At 40.8% G+C, this 18580-nt stretch overlaps 1 protein-coding gene across 1 annotated transcript in view; it reads left to right on the top strand.

The window, feature by feature from the left end:
- Positions 1 to 373: 373 nt before the first annotated feature.
- CFAP92 (cilia and flagella associated protein 92 (putative)) overlaps positions 374 to 18580 on the top strand; it is a 1173156-nt gene continuing 1154949 nt past the window's right edge. Inside the window, exons 1-2 of the mRNA XM_044078084.1 lie at positions 374 to 509; positions 17059 to 17401. Of these exons, the coding sequence (XP_043934019.1) occupies positions 17098 to 17401 (304 nt within the window). The 5' untranslated portion in view covers positions 374 to 509; positions 17059 to 17097. The remainder of the gene's footprint in view (positions 510 to 17058; positions 17402 to 18580) is intronic.

Genomic DNA, 18580 nt, shown 5'->3' with positions numbered 1-18580 from the left:
TTAAATATGAATATTTTATCCTGACATCACACCAGAGCCTTTCCAAGAGACCAATATATTTTAAAGCAACCAAGTTTTTGCACCGAATGCAGTTTATGTTCTAGAAACGTGCAATTCCATTTCTTCACGGTTGAACAACACACAGCCATTCAAATACAACTTCCTAAATGATCTTGCACTGTAAGATATAACTATTAAACCTCTTCGAGATTACATAAACACGAGGTATCGAGAATGTTGGAAAAGCGAGACGAAAACAGCTGCGAGAAATCAAACGAGAATGAGACGAATGCGCCAGAGGCAGAAACTTGCGTTGCCTTGGTTACAGACAACCACGCTGAAACTTTTCCCTGATTACATTCGCAGTGAGCATTTAGATCTCGGTAGACAGCACCACTTAGGGAAGCGTCGTTTTTTTACTCTTTCACTAAATGCATTCTCCATGTTACAACCTGAGATCTAGGTTTTGGAATTATTTGGGGATATCTGCCCAGAAGAGTAGTGGTAGGGTGAGTACGGGGTATGAAACATAATAACTAGTTTTTGTTATTAAAACGCGCATTACAGGTTCCAATTGTGTTTATAATGCAGGAGGAAAACGGTTAATGCAGTAACACTGAGGCAGGTAAACATTTTGAGACTCATATGCAAATCCATTTTGTCCAACCTGTATAGGAAACTGGTGAGAGAACTTGTTTAATAGCGAGAGTATACCTGTCTCTTGGCTAAACTGCCCCAAATCAGTATCACTGATTTCAGGATGGGGGGGGGGGGTAGTTTCACTGTATGTTGTCTCTTGCTTTCCATCCTAAATTTTGTATCACTGCTGCTAAACATGGAAATCTGTTACTGGAAACGATGGACCATTTCCAAACACACGGGTTAGAGCCCTGACTCCTAAGTGCGTTGCTTTTCTCGTTTCACATTCGCTATTGTTTTCACTTTTAAATTCTGTTTCACTGTGTTTAAATCTGATTATGCCAGCAACTAATTGTGTAGCCCACTATTAAATACATGTATGCTTAATTATGAGGACTCGTGAGGCTCGTACCTCCTTCAGACCGAGGGATATATGATCTTGCGATGTACTGCTTTTATATACCAATTCATATATATGATCTTGCGATGTACTGTTTTTATATACCAATTCATAAGGAAGAAGTATTTTTTCGTCTTTCTTGTACAAGCAACTGCTAATGATTTTAGGGGCTAGTCAGTCATAACAAAGGTACATTACCGGCATTGATTTCTAAATGCTGATAATGCACTGAAAACCGATCGGCATCTGCTGATCATTAACCCCCCCCCCCCCAAAAAAAAAAAAAATAAAAAAATAACATAACGTCCGGGTTGGCTTCACCCTTTGCTTTACCCTAGCTATGCCTCTGGAGCAGGGTGATCAAGCTTTATTCCTAAATATCAAGGCAGTTTAAGGTTTGTTCTCATATTTCAAGTTTTTTTTTTTTTTGTTAACCCTGCATTTCTTCCCAAATATTTATCTATGACCTCCTATTCAGACTCCTTTATAGCACGTTCTTGCCCCAGGATGATATTTCCTTGGTGCTTCAGCTTTCACTCTATAAATGTTGCTTTTGCACGTTTATCATGCCCAAATGTCATGCTTATATTGTCTGAGAAAGTTTTAACCATTTCTAGTTGTGCTTTCAGGTGCTTGTCTTGATGAGCGATACACTTTTAAATCATCCATAAAAAGTAGACTAGATGTCATTTTAAAGAGGTTTTTGGAAGTTATGCTGTAACCATATCCTAGTCTATTAAGTAAACACCTTAATGGGTTAAGGATAAGACATAACAGCAGTGGTGATAAAGAATTAGCCTGCAAAATCCCCTTTGGATCTTTATTACAGTGATAATAATTTGCCCTTAATCATGACTCAGTTATAAAGTGGTTGGCTGCTGTTTAATAGTCACAATCATGTAATTGCTCAAACAAACATGCATCTTGTGCATCTATAAGAACTGCATACCCAGAACTGCATACCCAGAAGTGTAGCTGACTCAGCTAATACCATGAACCAGCTCCTCACCACCTCAGCTATCAGTACTTCAGGTGAAGAACAAGAAAAAAAGCAGTTTACTGTATCTGTATTAAGCCAGTCCACCCCCCATCTCTTCCACTGAAGAGCACAAAAAATGAACATTCCTTCTAATGCCATACCAACCAGGTAGCTCGATGCTGTTAGAAAGTTTATTGTGTTTTTATCAGATTGGCCTGAGATATTAACTGTATGAGATTTTCATCCTGCTGGTATAAAAGAATTACATTTTTGTCAGATTGTACTCATTTATGCAGAGCTTCCCTGTGCCTGGCTTAGACACCTGTGACTATAAGACTTGGATTGTGTCTCAAACCATCTGGACCTACAAAGCTGATATAAGTATTTTTTTCACCTGCCCTGTCTCAGTGCTGTTTAATAATTCTTTGCTGCATTTACTGATTTTGTTGAATTTATCACTGTTTTTCAGCCAACAATTGTTAAAGAAATGCCATCTGTTTGTTATAGTACTGCTCTTAGGTTGTTTTAACAGTATTCTAATACTTCCTAACCTCCTCTGGTACTGCAAAAGCTAAAGCTGTTCTGAGTTTGCCAACATTCAGTCTGCCAAAATATTTCTAAGTTTTACAAAGTTTTTCCTGTGTTGTTGTTTTCTTACATTGTGCACATTTTTCTGTATCTCGTTAAACATTTCTCAGGGTTAGTGAAATTATTTCTAAGGATTTCTGATATTGCAGGAATTCTGACTTTTATTGTGAAGTACGTGTTGCTGCAGTTGAGCTCAAAACTAGTTTGTTTTGCATTAAGAAGGTTCTTTTGCATTCTGGTGGGAGCAGAGCCGAATTCAATCCATCCAAGGTGGGAACTGCTGGTGGGAAGTTTATTGTGTTTTTATCTGATTGGCCTCAGGGATTAACTGTGTAAAAGTCTTCCAGCCTGCTGGTATAAAAGCATCGTGCAAACGCAATTCCCAGTGCCTTGTATATAAACAAACCTTTCCAGTTTAAAATCCTCTGTAGGAAACTCTCTCCATAGTCTCTCACTTTTCACAGCTACGTGAAGAGCTGCCAGTTTGTGCAAAGGGCAGTACCACTGCAGGTCATCTAATAGGAACAGCTGAATGTCTGAATTTTCTTTGCACTTTCCTGAATGTATTTTATCATTTGCTGATTTTTACTGTATTTTTCTGCACTTTTAAAAAGCTATCCTGTTGCCTTAAGTAGCTAGTACATAGCATAGATTAGATTCAGATTTGCTGAGTCTAGACTGTATTGTTCCACTTGAGCAGTATTCCAGCCATCTTACATTAGGAGGGCCCTACCTGCACCCTTGTGGCAGAAGTGTGTAGTCTGAGCCTCATCTGAGTTGGAGATTACCGGAGGAAAGCTCATTGTGTGCTTTCCCATTGGTAATTTAGTGTAAAAGTGTTTAATTTCACCTGCATTTAAGCCTCACATTTGCACATAGCTGAACACCATGCAACGGGGTTCAGAGGTGCCCTGTATAGATGCAAACACCTTGAAAGACAAATTTCTCCTAGACATCTGTTAGTGAACCTTCCCAGCCTTCCCTGCTGCATTGCAGAAAACTCAGGTGAGCAATGAGAAATGTTGCCATAGTTTTCATCCCCAGCCTTCAATAGAATAAACCCCTTTGTTAATCCTAGAACATGTTGCAGGTGGACTGTACACTCTAAATCGGCCCTCGGCGTGAGTGTGTGTGTGCGTGTGTGCGTGTGTGCGTGTGTGCGTGTGTGTGTGTGCGCGTGTGTGTGTGTGTGTGTGTGTGTGTGTGTGTGTGTGTGTGCGCGCGTGCATGTGTGTGTGTGTGTGTGTGTGTGTGTGTGTGTGTGTGTGTGTGTGTGTGTGTGTGTGTGTGTATATACCTTTTGTGGAAGGTTGGGGACTGGGCTGGCAACTCGACACCATAAAACTCCACTGCCAATCATTTTGCGGACTGTTCTGCTGTGGTGACCCCCTAATGGGAAAAGCTGAAAGAAGATTATTCTGTACATTTACTGGTCATTACATCAATGACACAGAGTATATTAATTTTATATTTTCAACCATAGCACTCAGCTATACAGAATTTCATAAAAAGTATAGATTTTTGCCTCATATTTTGGTCTGTCCCCCAAACATACCTCTCAAGTGTACCTCATTGTGAGGAATGTTCCTCATTTGGGGTCTTAAAAAATTCATGTTCCTCAAAGCTCCACACTGAAAGGATTTGTCACACATTCAATGTTAGCAATTTTTTATCTGACATCTATGTTAAATAGAAGTGAATCATGTTATTTCATTAAAAGAATTACTCTTTAATTAAAATATCACATTTTAATCATCCTATGAGCTTCTTTGTTTAATTTGTTAGCAAGCTCTTGGTAAGTGTCCCACATTTTGCCCATTTATTCCACATTTTGAGAGGCAGTGTTCCGCATTTTGGAGATTGAAGGTTGAGAGCTATGCCCCCAAAGAATCTGTGGTTTTCAGGTAAATCATTGAATGTTAAGTTGTCAATCTTGCCTTCATACTTGCTCCTCGGCTCCGACTCGGCACTTTGCTAAGCTCGAGAGTCACTTTTACCAGCTCGAGGCAGCCCCATATCCCATGATGCAAGGCGGTAAGTACCCAGATCTCGTTTGCCGCTTCGCTGATGAGGTCCTCCTTTTGCCAGCTCCTGGTAAGTGTTAGTGTTTAACTACTTTTTGCCCCTAAAGTTTAACCTTTCTTTAGAATACCTTCTTTTTACTTAATTGTAAGCCCTTTTCTGACTAAAATTATATTTCCTTCCCCTTCTTTTAGTCAGGCCTTCATTCACTCCCATCCCCCCCCGTCAGGGTGTGTGTGTGTGTAAGAGGTTAGTTTACTATATATTTTTTTAGATAACTTTAGTTGTCTGTTTGGACTGTGTTGTTGTGTACTGTTGTGTACTACTATGTCCAAAGAAAAGGTCTCAGGCTTTAAGAAGTGTGACTCGTGCTGTCAGAAGATGTCTCTGACAGACGGTCACACTTCTTGTTTATATTGCCTGGGACCTCTCCACCTGCAGGACTCCTGTGCAATTTGTCATTCCTTTAGCCAGAGAGTCCTGCAGGAGAGGAGAAATAAGTTGATTTTAAGGGGTCTCCTTAAACCGGAGGGCTCTCCGGCTAAATCGGCTCCGAGCAAGACTTTTAAGTCTACTAAGGCCCAGGCTTCTGTATCTAAGCCGGTGGCCTCGGCTCCGACTCGCCGAGTCGAGATGCGACTCGGCTGGAGCCGATCCTGTCTTGCTGAAATCTTCGGCACCGATGGCTATCGGTGCCGATACTGTTATGGTCACATCGGTGTAGGCTCCGACTGGCTCCGACCACCATGTGGCTCAGGCTTCGGTGTCAGCGCCGACCGGCTCTGACACCGTTACTGTTACTTCTGTATCGGCTCCGGCTGGAGCCGATGCATCGAGATTTTCATTCGGAGCCGAAAAGTCCTCGGCTCCGTCTGGATCTATGGTTTCTTCGGCTCCGATGGTTCCTTCGAGGAAGAGATCCAGGTCCCCTTCCTTGGAACCGATACTCTTGGCTCCGGCCTCACCTCTCCTCTCGGAGCGGAGCCATTGGAGCCGATCATCTAGGTCGTCCAGGCTTTCAGACCATGATTTAGAGAGGGTGGTAAGTAGATTATTGAAATCACAGGCACTGGCCCAGATGCTGCATAGTCCGTCTCAACAGACGACTATTAGTCCACACCCTCTTCAAGTTCCTCCTTCAACTCTACCTCAGAGTTTGGAGCTGGAGTCTTCGGGGATAGTTACTGCTATGGCTGAGGGGATACCCCCTTCTGCACCCTTGGCATCTACTCTTATCTCCTCTTGAGACCTTCCTTAGAGGGATTCGGTGGTGGGGCTTCCTGGTCTCCTCCGAGGGGGTGAGTGGCATCGGACCCTTGTCCGACCCCGCTCTTCCCCTTGGAGCCTCGGCCTTGGTGAGCTCTGCTCCGACATCTGCCTCAGAGCCTTCCCTTTCAGTGGGCCCTGGAGTCCCGGTTTCTTCGGAACGGGTTCTCTCGGACCTCCCTGGGGGGGGGGCCTTCGAGGTGATGAAGAGTGTGCTGGCCACTGGGCTCAGCCAGCAGTCCATTCCCTTAGCTCCTCCCTCTACAGTGCCTGTCAATATCTCTTCCATCTCTCTTGCTCCCGGACCCAGAGATCCACCGCCTCAGGTTTCCCCACTGGGAATAACCCCCTCTTCCGAGGATTCTCCTGATCAGTCAGAAGATCCTCCGTGCAAGAGGACTTGTAAGAGGAAACACCTAGACTCCCCTGAGTCTATCACTTCAGATACCGACTTAGATGAGTCAGAGGGATCCCCAAGATCCCCCTCTGAGGATGTCTCCTTTTCAGACATCCTAGAACTCCTAAAACATAGGGGAAACTGGCCCTCCACAAATCCCTCTGAGGATGAGTCGGTATACCTAGAGGCGTTTGGATCTCGGCCCTCCACTTCCTGGGTGTCTCTGCCTTTTGACCCCCTTATGGAGGTTATTGCTCGAAAGGCTTGGGCTGCTCCTGACTCTGTAGAGCCAGTTCCTAGGAGGCCATCTAAATTTATTACTGCCCCTTCGGAAAAGCAATTCCTTACGAAAGGTGTCCCTGTTGATGCCATGGTGGTGGCGGCTGCCACTAAGAAGGAACTTGCAGATCCTTCCGTACCAGTCCATCCTCCTAACAAGGATTCTAGGACCATGGATAGGTATGGTAAGCGGATTTTCTCTTCAGCGACCTTCGCTATCGCTGAACTACTTATGTCACTTCACCAGACTCCAAAGGGACATCCTTAAGGAACTAGGTGAAGTAGTACAGGATCCTCTGACTGCAGGGGCTCAAGAAAAATTGCTTCTCAGCTAGGAATCCTTAATTCTATAGCTAACTCCTCCATGCGACTGATATCATATGCAGCAGATGGAGGCGGTAGAGCCGCAGGTACAGGGGTGGCTCTTAGGCGTCAATCCTGGATGCGGCTCTGTAATTTTGCAGATCCCTTTAAGGCGTCCTTCACAAACTCTCCCTTTGTGGGTCAGCTTTGTTTGGCCCTCAAGTGAAGGATACATTGACCAGGTGTGAACAGGACGGCAAGACCCTTTCTGCCGTGGGGTCCGTTTTCCACCCCTTCTAGACCTTACCCCAAAGGACAGAAGGGTGGAAAGATGTGATTCCATAAATCCCAAGGAGTCACGCCCGGACACCGTGGTCAGTTTACCCCTAGAGGCAGAGGGGGTAATAACAACAGGCAGCAGCTCTAGAGGCAGAGGGTCCACAGAACCAGGGAAGCAGAGAGCCTCTCTCTGACAAGCCCTTCCAGCATCCCTGAGATATTGCCCGACTGTCCATCCTTGGAGGCAGTCGGGGGAAGACTATCGCTGTACCCAGAAGCCTGGCATTCCCTCACTCAAGACAGATGGGTACAGTCGATTATATCCGAGGTTACAAAATTCCTTTCGAGGAAAGTCCTTCTCTCACACAAATTCCCTTCCAGATGTACCACCGGTCTAAGAAATTGCAGAGTTAGAAGTATTAAAGCTTCTACAAAAAAGAGCCATTCAGCCAGTTACAACAGACCATTCAGAGCCCGGAATCTACTCAAGATTCTTTTTGGTCCCCAAAAAGATGGGAGACTGGAGACCAATTTTGGATCTCAGCAGACTCAACAAGTCTGTGACAAAGACAAGATTTCGAATGGTCACACTTCAGTTGATTTTGCCCTTCCTAGAGAAGGACAACTGGATGTGCTCAATAGATCTTCAGGACGCATACTATCACATAAAAATTCACAGACGCTCCAGAAGGTTTCTCCGCTTTCGGCTAGGGTCCAGTCATTACCAATTCAGAGCCCTGCCCTTTGGTCTCACTACAGCCCCCAGAGTGTTCACCAAATGTATGGCAGTGGTCACGGCTCACCTGAGACGTCAAGGATTCCAGGTGTTTCCGTATCTCGACGACTGGCTCCTTTCAGCCACCACCAGGCATCAACTTCTTCAAGCCAGGGATTACACACTAAATCTCTGCACTCATTTGGGAATTTCGATCAACTACGAAAAATCCTCCTTATTGCCCTGCCAGTCTATTACCTTCATAGGCGCAAACTTAAATACTGTTCGGATGTCAGCAACCCTCACAGACCAAAGAATCTTAGATATACAAAGTCACGTGAGGATCATCCTTGCCAGCAAAAAGGTGCAAGCCAGAATGGTTCTGAAGGTGTTGGGCCTCATGGCTGCGGCCATTACCCTTCTTCTCCTGGCCCGCTTCTACATGCGTCTACTTCAGTGGATGTTGTTCACTCAGTGGTCGTACCAACAACTTCCAATGCGTCACCAAATCCTGGTGACACAAACTTGCAAGAATCATCTTTCATGGTGGATTACTTCTCCCCAGATTCACCAAGGCAGACCCTTTGTACCCCCGGCCCTGGTAGCCACTGTCACTATGGACGCCTCCCTGATCGGGTGGGGGGTCATTATCAGGGCAGGATGGTTCATGGGACGTGGCAACCGTTCGAATACCACCTGCACATAAATGTCCTAGAGATGAGAGCAGTGCTTTTAACGTTGCAAGCCCTCAACGACTTTCTTCCCTTGGGAACGATTGCAGTTCACACAGGCAACAAAAAAAAATTTTTTTGGATTTTTTGGATTGTGTCTCAAACCATCTGGACCTACAAAGCTGATATAAGTATTTTTTTCACCTGCCCTGTCTCAGTGCTGTTTAATAATTCTTTGCCGCATTTATTGATTTAGTTGAATTTATCACTGTTTTTCAGCCAACAATTGTTAAAGAAATGCCATCTGTTTGTTACTGTACTGCTCTTAGGTTGTTTTAACAGTATTCTAGTACTTCCTAACCTCCTCTGGTACTGCAAAAGCTAAAGCTGTTCTGAGTTTGCCAACATTCAGTCTGCCAAAATATTTCTAAGTTTTCCAAAGTTTTTCTGTGTTGTTGTTTTCTTACATTGTGCACATTTTTCTGTATCTTGTTAAACATTTCTCAGGGTTAGTGAAATTATTTCTAAGGATTTCTGATATTCCAGGAATTCTGACTTTTATTGTGAAGTATGTGTTGCTGCAGTTGAGCTCAAAACCAGTTTGTTTTGCATTAAGAAGGCTCTTTTGCATTCTGGTGGGAGCAGAGCCGAATTCAGTCCATCCAAGGTGGGAACTGCTGGTGGGAAGTTTATTGTGTTTTTATCTGATTGGCCTCAGGGATTAACTGTGTAAAAGTCTTCCATCCTGCTGGTATAAAAGCCTCGTGCAAACGTGATTCCCAGTGCCTTGTATATAAGCAAACCTTTCCAGTTTAAAATCCTCTGTAGGAAACTCTCTCCATAGTCTCTCACTGTTCACAGCTACGTGAAGAGCTGCCAGTTTGTGCAAAGGGCAGTATCACTGCAGGTCATCTAATAGGAACAGCTGAATGTCTGAATTTTCTTTGCACTTTCCTGAATGTATTTTATCATTTGCTGATTTTTACTGTATTTTTCTGCACTTTAAAAAAGCTGTCCTGTTGCCTTAAGTAGCTAGTACATAGCATAGATTAGATTCAGATCTGCTGAGTCTAGACTGTATTGTTACACTTGAGCAGTATTCCAGCCATCTTACATTAGGAGAGCCCTACCTGCACCCTTGTGGCAGAAGTGTGTAGTCTGAGCCTCATCTGAGTTGGAGATTACTGGAGGAAAGCTCATTGTGTGCTTTCCCATTGGTAATTTAGTGTAAAAGTGTTTAATTTCACCTGCATTTAAGCCCTCACATTTGCACATAGCTGAACACCATGCAACGGGGTTCAGAGGTGCCCTGTAAAGATACAAACACCTTGAAAGACAAATTTCTCCTAGACATCTGTTAGTGAACCTTCCCAGCCTTTCCTGCTGCATTGCAGAAAACTCAGGTGAGCAATGAGAAATGTTGCCATAGTTTTCATCCCTAGCCTTCTATAGAATAAACCCCTTTGTTAATCCTAGAACATGTTGCAGGTGGACTGTACACTCTAAATCGGCCCTCGGCATGAGTGTGTGTGTTTATGTGTGTGTGTGTGTGCATGTGTGCATGTGTGTGTGTGTGTGTACGGGTGTGTGTGTGTGTGTGTGTGTGTGTGTGTGTGTGTGCGTGTGTGTGTTTGTGTGTGTGTGTGCGTGTGCGTGTGTGTGCGTGTGCGTGTGTGTGTGTGTGTGTGTGTGTGTGTGTGTGTGTGTGTGTGTGTGTGTGTGTGTGTGTGTACCTTTTGTGGAAGGTTGGGGACTGGGCTGGCAACTCAACACCATAAAACTCCACTGCCAATCATTTTGCGGACTGTTCTGCTGTGGTGACCCCCTAATGGGAAAAGCTGAAAGAAGATTATTCTGTACATTTACTGGTCATTACATCGATGACACAGAGTATATTAATTTTATATTTTTAACCATACCACTCAACTATACAGAATTTCATAAAAAGTATAGATTTTTGCCTCATATTTTGGTCTGTCCCCCAAACATACCTCTCAAGTATACCTCATTATGAGGAATGTTCCTCATTTGGGGTCTTAAAAAATTCATGTTCCTCAAAGTTCCACATTGAAAGGATTTGTCACACATTCAATGTTAGCAATTTTTTATCTGACATCTATGTTAAATAGAAGTGAATCATGTTATTTCATTAAAAGAATTACTCTATAATTAAAATATCACATTTTAATCATCCTATGAGCTTCTTTGTTTAATTTGTTAGCAAGCTCTTGGTAAGTGTCCCACATTTTGCCCATTTATTCCACATTTTGAGAGGCAGTGTTCCTCATTTTGGAGATTGAAGGTTGAGAGCTATGCCCCCAAAGAATCTGTGGTTTTCAGGTAAATCACTGAGAAACAAAGTCAGGTATTTAAGCTTTAGACCTCATACCACTCAGAAGAAACTGCATGCTAATGCAAAACTTTTTGTTCTAGCAACTTTCTAAATTTAAAAGACAATATTTAAAAACTGTCTGTTATTTTAGGTCACCCCATTATTTTTTACTTTGTCCAGGATTCTTGCCCTAAGAGATTGTGAAGTAAGTTCCCACTGCACTGAGAAAAGAAATGGTTTAAGATGATGTTATGGAATCTTGAGATGATGCCCCAGATCTTTATACCTATAAGTATCATGCAATGAGCAGGACCATTTATCGTAAGATTCCTGTGAAATACCTTCTCGTTTTATATTATACAGTATTGTAGACATTCTTTATTGGTCAGTTAATGCTAATGATAACTTGCACACTTTTTATCTATCCTGATTTTGCAAAGTGTCCCTGATTTTGTTTCATATGTGTGCCCTGTCCCTAATAAAAAATGATTTTCTGGTAAATCACTGAGGATTAGGGGTCAGTCAGTAATGCCAGACATTTTATTTATTTATTTGGCATTTGATATTGAAATTCCATACCTTTTATTGTTCAGAAAGTACCCATTGAACCAAAATATGTTTTTATATGAACTTTTAAAAACTAAATTAGAGCCATATTTTTTGGCATTTGACACTGGAATTCCATACTTTTTATTGTTCAAAAAGTACCCATTGAAGCAAAATATGTTTTTATATGAACTTTTTAAAACTGAATTAGAGCCATATTTAAAATTTGTCCCTGATTTTGGACCTTTGTCCCCATTATATTTGGCTTTTTATTTGTTTTTTTAACATATTTTAAACATGATATTTTTAAAGTGACATAGGTACATATACAAATAATAGAAAAGAAAAGAAAAGAAAACATAATAACATTTCATTTATTTTTATGCAATATACAGTTCAACATTTTTCATTAACTCCACCATTATATAACTTACTCATTTCCTTCCTTCCCTCCCTTAAACTTCTCTCATCCTCCTTCTCCTGAACACTATTCTGCCTATAATGTTCCCACAAATTCCTCTTACTTCTCGGTAGTTTGTTCCTTCCCTTTCCTAAAGAGTCCACTTCCAATTCTTCTACCTCCTTTACAATATTCAGTGCTTCAGTTACAGCTGATTTAGATTAAAATTTTGATTTTCTAATAATAGCTTTTTTTGCGGCCAACAGCATTTAACTAGGTAGGCCTTACTGTGTTTGGGCAATTCAGATCCTATGTCCCAGCTCAAAAGGATCATTTCTTTAGCTATAACCATTTGCTCCACAACATTTCTCACAATGTATTTGGTAGGAATTTTTAAAATCTGCCAACTTGTTACATTCCCAACAAACATGTTCCCAATTGCCTCTCTCTTCACCATCACACCTCCAACATTTGTTATGTACATTTTGAAAAATTCTTGGAAGTCTGCTTGGCTACAAAATACTTATGCAATCAATTCCAAGCAAAACTTCCAAACCTTTCTGACTCCGCTGCATACTCGAGAGCTGTACAGTTGTCTTCCCATTATTCCTCTGTATATTTGTTAAATAAATTGTTAAAATCAGACTGTAAAAATCATTTGACACTTTAAAATGACAGTCAATAACAAACAGTAATGCAGGTTTCTCAGGTATCTACTATACATATACTCTAATGTACATTAGGAGGCAAAAAACCATACACAAACTTGTACATAATTTTGTCTAGCTTTATTCAGGAAATACCTGATATTTTATAGGTTTTACAATCAGCTTTTGCCCACCTCACTGACGTGGTCAGTGACAGGGTCTTTACATCATGACCATTCATAAGAAAAATGCTGATATTACAATTTTTAAAAAGTTACTTTCCCATGAGAATATTACAGCCTTGCAAGCACCTGGTCAGTCACAATGTCCTTCCGAGGATGTAGCCAATTCAAGGCTCTTAGATTAGTTCGAATACAATGGGTGCATGTCTTCTTTAATACTTCTCTTTGTCTCTTTATTGTCCACCAGCTGGACATTTTCTCTGATAGTGCGCAAGGCCATTCTTCTGGTGGAAGCAGGAAAAGATACACATGCACACAGATTCATTATTTTCTAACTTTGCAAAATAATCTTTCACTGACAGACATGAGCCAGCCGAGCTGCCAAGGCCAAGTTTCTAATCACACTGCAGCTTATGCTTCAAGCAATAATATGCGAGTTTATTTCTACTATTACAGAATTAAATGCATTACATATTATTCTATTTCTCAATCTATGTATTTCATATATGTTCAAGTTCATTTATATATATTTAACCACACAACTTATATATGTCTGAATGTTTGGATACATATTTTCCTAACAGCTTATATGTGAATACATATCTTTCTAACAGCTTATATGTGGATACATATCTTTCTAACAGCTTATATGTGAATACATATTTTTTTAGCAGCTTATATGTGAATACATATTTCTCTAGCAGCTTATATGTGGATACATATTTTTCTAACAATATTGTCTTTCCATTCTGTCTTCCCAAATCTTTTTTTAAGTTCTTCTGATTGATCTTTGTAGTTATCATGCTTTATTTTATATGTCTTAATAGTTATCCATTTTTAATAGCAACTTCTGTTCTAGACTAAAAACACTACCAGAGGTGATCTTTTGTTTAACAATGGTTTAGCGCACCTAGGCTTGTAAGGGCCCTAGGGGTTGTTAGCCTAGTAACACTCTATGAACAACCCTCCGTCACTTTCTCTTTGACTATACTCTGCTATCAATCCCTTGTAGGGAAAAGTAGGCTCCAATCTGCTAACCAAACTTTTGCTTAGCCTCATACCATTCTCCTTACCTTTTCCTCCATAGTTGATTGTTCCCAAAACTCTGGTTCCTTTTCTAACTTTCATCAGTAAATCCCAACAGTCTCTTACTCCTTGGTTACTGGTCAATGAAATTGAGAGCTATGTTATATTGTCACTTTTTCATAGGATTATAGGATCTAAAACAATGAGTGAGAAGGTCACTGAAAAACCAATCAGTAAAAACTAAATAAAAACTACAACAAAGCTAGAACTTCCACTGAGTGCCCTCCCAAACCTGTAGTATCAGAAGAACATGGGATATATGCAAATGATCCTTATGAACATCAGTGTTTCAGCCAATTGGCAATTCTGAATGCCCATGACTTCTTTCATTATTTTAATGGACAATTTCAGGCCAATAAAGCCAAACCCCACCAGCTGTGGATATGCATATTTTGGCCTTGTTATGACTTCATCAGCACAGCACAAGAAGAGTGTTTGACTAAGCATTAGAAACACAGGGCTGTTATACCCAGCTGATGTCCATTATCATTAAGGTCACTGCAAAAATATCCAAAACAACAAACTAAAACAATGAGTGGGAAGGTCACTGAAAAACTAATCAGTAAAAACAAAATTAAAACTCCAGCAAAGCTAGAACTTCCACTGAGTGACCTCCCAAACCTCTACTATCAGAGGCACATGGAATATATGCAAATGATCCTTATGAACATCGGTTGTTTCAGCCAATTGGCAATTCTGAATGCCCATGACTTGTGTCTGTTTGACCCTAGCTAGAACAGGGTCAGGGGAGATGCTGACTTCGAAAATGACCGCTTTATGTTCAGATTTTAATAGGGAGGATGATACTGTAGGAGTGCTGCAGTGGTCACTCATGTTGGTTCATACCAAGTCCAAGATATTATCATCTCTTGTGGGGGTATCAACTAGCTGTTCCAAGGCATTTGCATTGATAAAATCGAGGAATCTCTGGGCATTTGCATTCTGGCATGAGTAGTTTTTCCAATCTATGGTTGAGTAGTTAAAGTCGCCCAGGATCAGGTTAAAGGATTGAATCTTGATAGATTCGAATTTGTCCAGATTGGTGGAGTGGGCATCTTGAGTCAAATATGGGGGACTGTAGCTAGCTATGATATGAATAGGGGTTTTGTCAAGAGTTAACTGCACCTGGAGTGTCTCCTGTGTGTCATACTGTTTGACCAGCCTGTAGGCGTGTGTATTTAATATATATTGAAACTCCACCTCCTTTGGCTTTGCTGCCCACAGTTTGGGGTCTGAATGTATGATAGGATGAGTAACCAGGTAAGGCCGGGGTGCTCTCCACAGCTTTGAAACAGGTTTATGTGCCTCCACAAATGTCAACATCTCCCAGGGTTAAGAATGCTTGTAATGAGTGCAGTTTCTTGTTTAGACTCCTAACGTTTAGCAACATGACCTTTAATTTGCATTTTGTTGAAATTTTTATGTTGGTTTTATCGACCTCAGGACTTTTCCTAAAAACGGCACTATAGGGGAGGCAAGGGCTTTTGCCAGAAGCCTGAAGCCCAAGTGAGACAGATGCAAGCCATCTCTGGCAAAGCATCATGGTCTGTCAATCATAACTTCCCAGGCTGTCAGGTACTGGATCCCCCTGGAATGACACCAGAAACTAAGCCAATTGTTACAGTCAATGATTTTCTGTTTGTATTGAGGCATCACTCTTGGTGATGGTAGAATGCTGTTTAAGGCTAGGGACATACCTGCCTGGGACACATATTCAGCAAGCTCAATCATGTCTCTCTTCATATAGTCCAGGGAGGTACATCTCAAGTCGTTCACCCCAACATGGACTATGACAGAGTCATAACAGTATCTGTTGTTGAGCGACTTGAGAGTGTGTGTGATATGGTGGATTCTGGCACCTGACAGACAACTAACTAACCATGACTTTCTCCTTATCCAGCCTGGTGAAAGGCATATCTGTGTGTCTTACAATGAAGTCTCCTATGACTAATATGTTGGGTTTATGGTTAGACCTTTGTGGTTGAGAGACACTGGTGTGTGGACTATGCGTGGTATATAGTGTGGAGGGTTGTGGATTTCGCGTGTGTTTTTTCCTCTGAGGTTTCCTTTGTTTGGGTATGTTTTTGTTGAGAACTTCCACATATGTAGGTGTGTGGTCTGTAGTTGTGGGTGATGTTTAAAGTGTAGTGATTGTGTTGATAATCATCTCAGTGCCAGATATACTGGCTTGTGAGGGAGAGAGCATAGACTCTAGGTTCTTAATGTAATTGCATCTCTCACAAATTGTGTTGCATATATAATGCTGCAGCTTAGGCAGAGCTGTATTGTTTGCATCCATTACGCTAAAGTGGAGAAAATAGCTAAGGAATCTTATGACTTCAGACAAAAAAGTCACTCAGGACAGGGTCAGAATGAGAAAAAAAATGAAACATTCAGAGATTTGCCCCTCACCTACACACACACCGCCACCACCACCACAACTGACATCAATGCACACTGATTGCCATGGTTTTTTTAATGATTTTCAGTGAGGGTATCTCATGGTATATGTCCATCCAGTATGTAGTTAATTATGGTTGGAAACATGTAAAAAGACTGTTTATTTATTTATTATTTATTTTACATTTGTTTAACGGGATAGTCCGATTGGATGCATGCCCATTTTCACTGGAGGCTCTGGGAGAAAAGCTCCAAATAGGCAAAATTACATAGATTACACAAGAAGTTAGATAACATTAGAAAATATAAAACAAAGTGATTATGTACGATGGTGTAGTAGTGTTCTCTAGTAGGGACTCACAATTCTCATGGACAGTAAAAGCAAGAGACGTCAGATTGGATACAGAGCTTGGTGACGTAGTTACATATTATGCTTTCAGTTTATAACTTAATCAGGGTTGGTACATGGGCAAAGCCAGTTCACTTTGAGATACTCTTTGAGTTTTTTTTTTTTTTTTTTGAAGAGACTTTTGGAGGATTGTAGGGTTATATAGTTTGGCAATGAACTTAGCTGTTAACATGATATTACAATTAAACACTCTCTGTGTACCATGTATCACTGTATCCTGTATGAGAGTTTTATCTCATATCAGTTGTGTTAAAATTAACATTCAGTAGAAGTATGTTATTTGAAAATAATATTGCATGCTGAGCAAACACCAAACAGACTACAAAACAGATGCTCTGAACAAAAAATATATGGATGCATGCAGTACAAAGAAGGACCCTAGATCCATTATTATGGTTATTATGTATTTGATTGTATACCTGAATATTTTTTCAGTATAACAAAATTATAGCAGCAATTATTTTTTGAATTTTGATTTGCATGCTGTGCTTAATTCTGTTGTTTTCCCTCCTTCACAGAGTGTCCTGTGTTGACTTCTGGATGTCAAAATAAATGAGATGGAGGAAGCACCTAGTACACTAGATTATCAAGAAGTCCCAGTAGACTCTGTAACTGATAAATGTAGATCACCTGCAGAGTATGATAGTGGAATTGCAACTGATGATGGAGGAGGTGGCACTAGCTGCAGAGTGACAGTAATCCAGAGTGACATCCCAAGTATAGTTGATGACCCAAAGAACAGTGAACATGAAGAAAGAGTGATCTTGGATCAGTCATGTGGCTTAGCTGACACTGTGCCCAGCAAGAATCTGCCTCAGTTTATCACATGTGCACTCACAATAGTGCTTGCCATTCCAAGAGGTATGAGCAATTTCATCAATTCAAATAAGTTTTAAAAGAATTACCAAGTTATGCAGCATGGCATCTTAAATGTGTTTATTTTATTTATTTGAATGTGTTAACCTGGACAAAACACTGATCTTAGTGGACCATTTTCAGGTTCAAGTAAAGTACACACACAAAAAAATAAACTAACATAATACAGTGTAATGAAATGTTACAAGTATAGAAAAAATATGTATTATATATACCCCCCCTCTCTCTCTATATATATATATATAGAGAGAGAGAGAGAGAGTCTCATTTTGCCTAAAGAAGCCTGACTAGGTGAAAGATTTTGAACTTGCTTTTATTCATTTTGTATGTTAATAAAAGTGTATTGTGAAGAGTGATTCATGGTTCCAGTGACTTTTTATTATTCTGACCAAATTCCAAAATACCTGCTCACAGTGTAAGTGGTCACTTCAACAGTGACTATCATCTAGAGCTAATGTTCAAACACCGGGTGACTAGCCCTGCAGTTGTTCTTTCATACCATAGACATGCAGACTCACATCTACAGCCAATTTAGTGTGTCCACACAAAAAGAAGACATAATCAGAGTATATTTGCAGGATCGAAACAAAACATGATAACACACTCTGTTTTTTCTATATCCTATGTATAACATGTAAAGAGACCATGGCTGAGCTGGTGAGTATGGAGTTCATGTCTTAATTGCAGTGTAGGTAGCCATGAGCTTGTATATGAGTAGTGTGACACAGGTGGCAAAGATGAAGATGGGTAGTTATGCAATTTCAGGTAATCGTACCTGTTTTCTAGCATGAACGAATATCATCTTTGAATAGAAATTTAAGATCACGTCTAAATGATTTATAAGTAGGAGGGCATTCCTAGATCTGTGGTCCTATGATGGATAACATGTTAGTGCAGTGCAACTTTGTTCTTGGTGTCTGAATGGATGTTATGGTGTAGAGGAGATCTAAGGTAGCTTGAACTCTTAATAAATAATCAGTTGGCAAAGAAGGGGAAGGATTCAAGGTGAATAAGTGTGAACAGCAGGAAATCTAGTGACAGTTGTATTATGTGCATGATAGGCAGTCAGTGTGATTGTAAACGTGACAGTGGTGTAATATCTTGGGTGTATGAGTGATGAGTCTGCAAATTTGTTGGCAGAGGATTGCAATGCAGAGACATTAT

This window comes from Protopterus annectens, chromosome 7.part0, assembly GCF_019279795.1.
Source record: "Protopterus annectens isolate FY-2018-M chromosome 7.part0, PAN1.0, whole genome shotgun sequence".
Classification (NCBI taxonomy): Eukaryota; Metazoa; Chordata; order Ceratodontiformes; family Protopteridae; genus Protopterus; species Protopterus annectens.
This window is presented reverse-complemented; position numbering and strand designations above follow the sequence as displayed.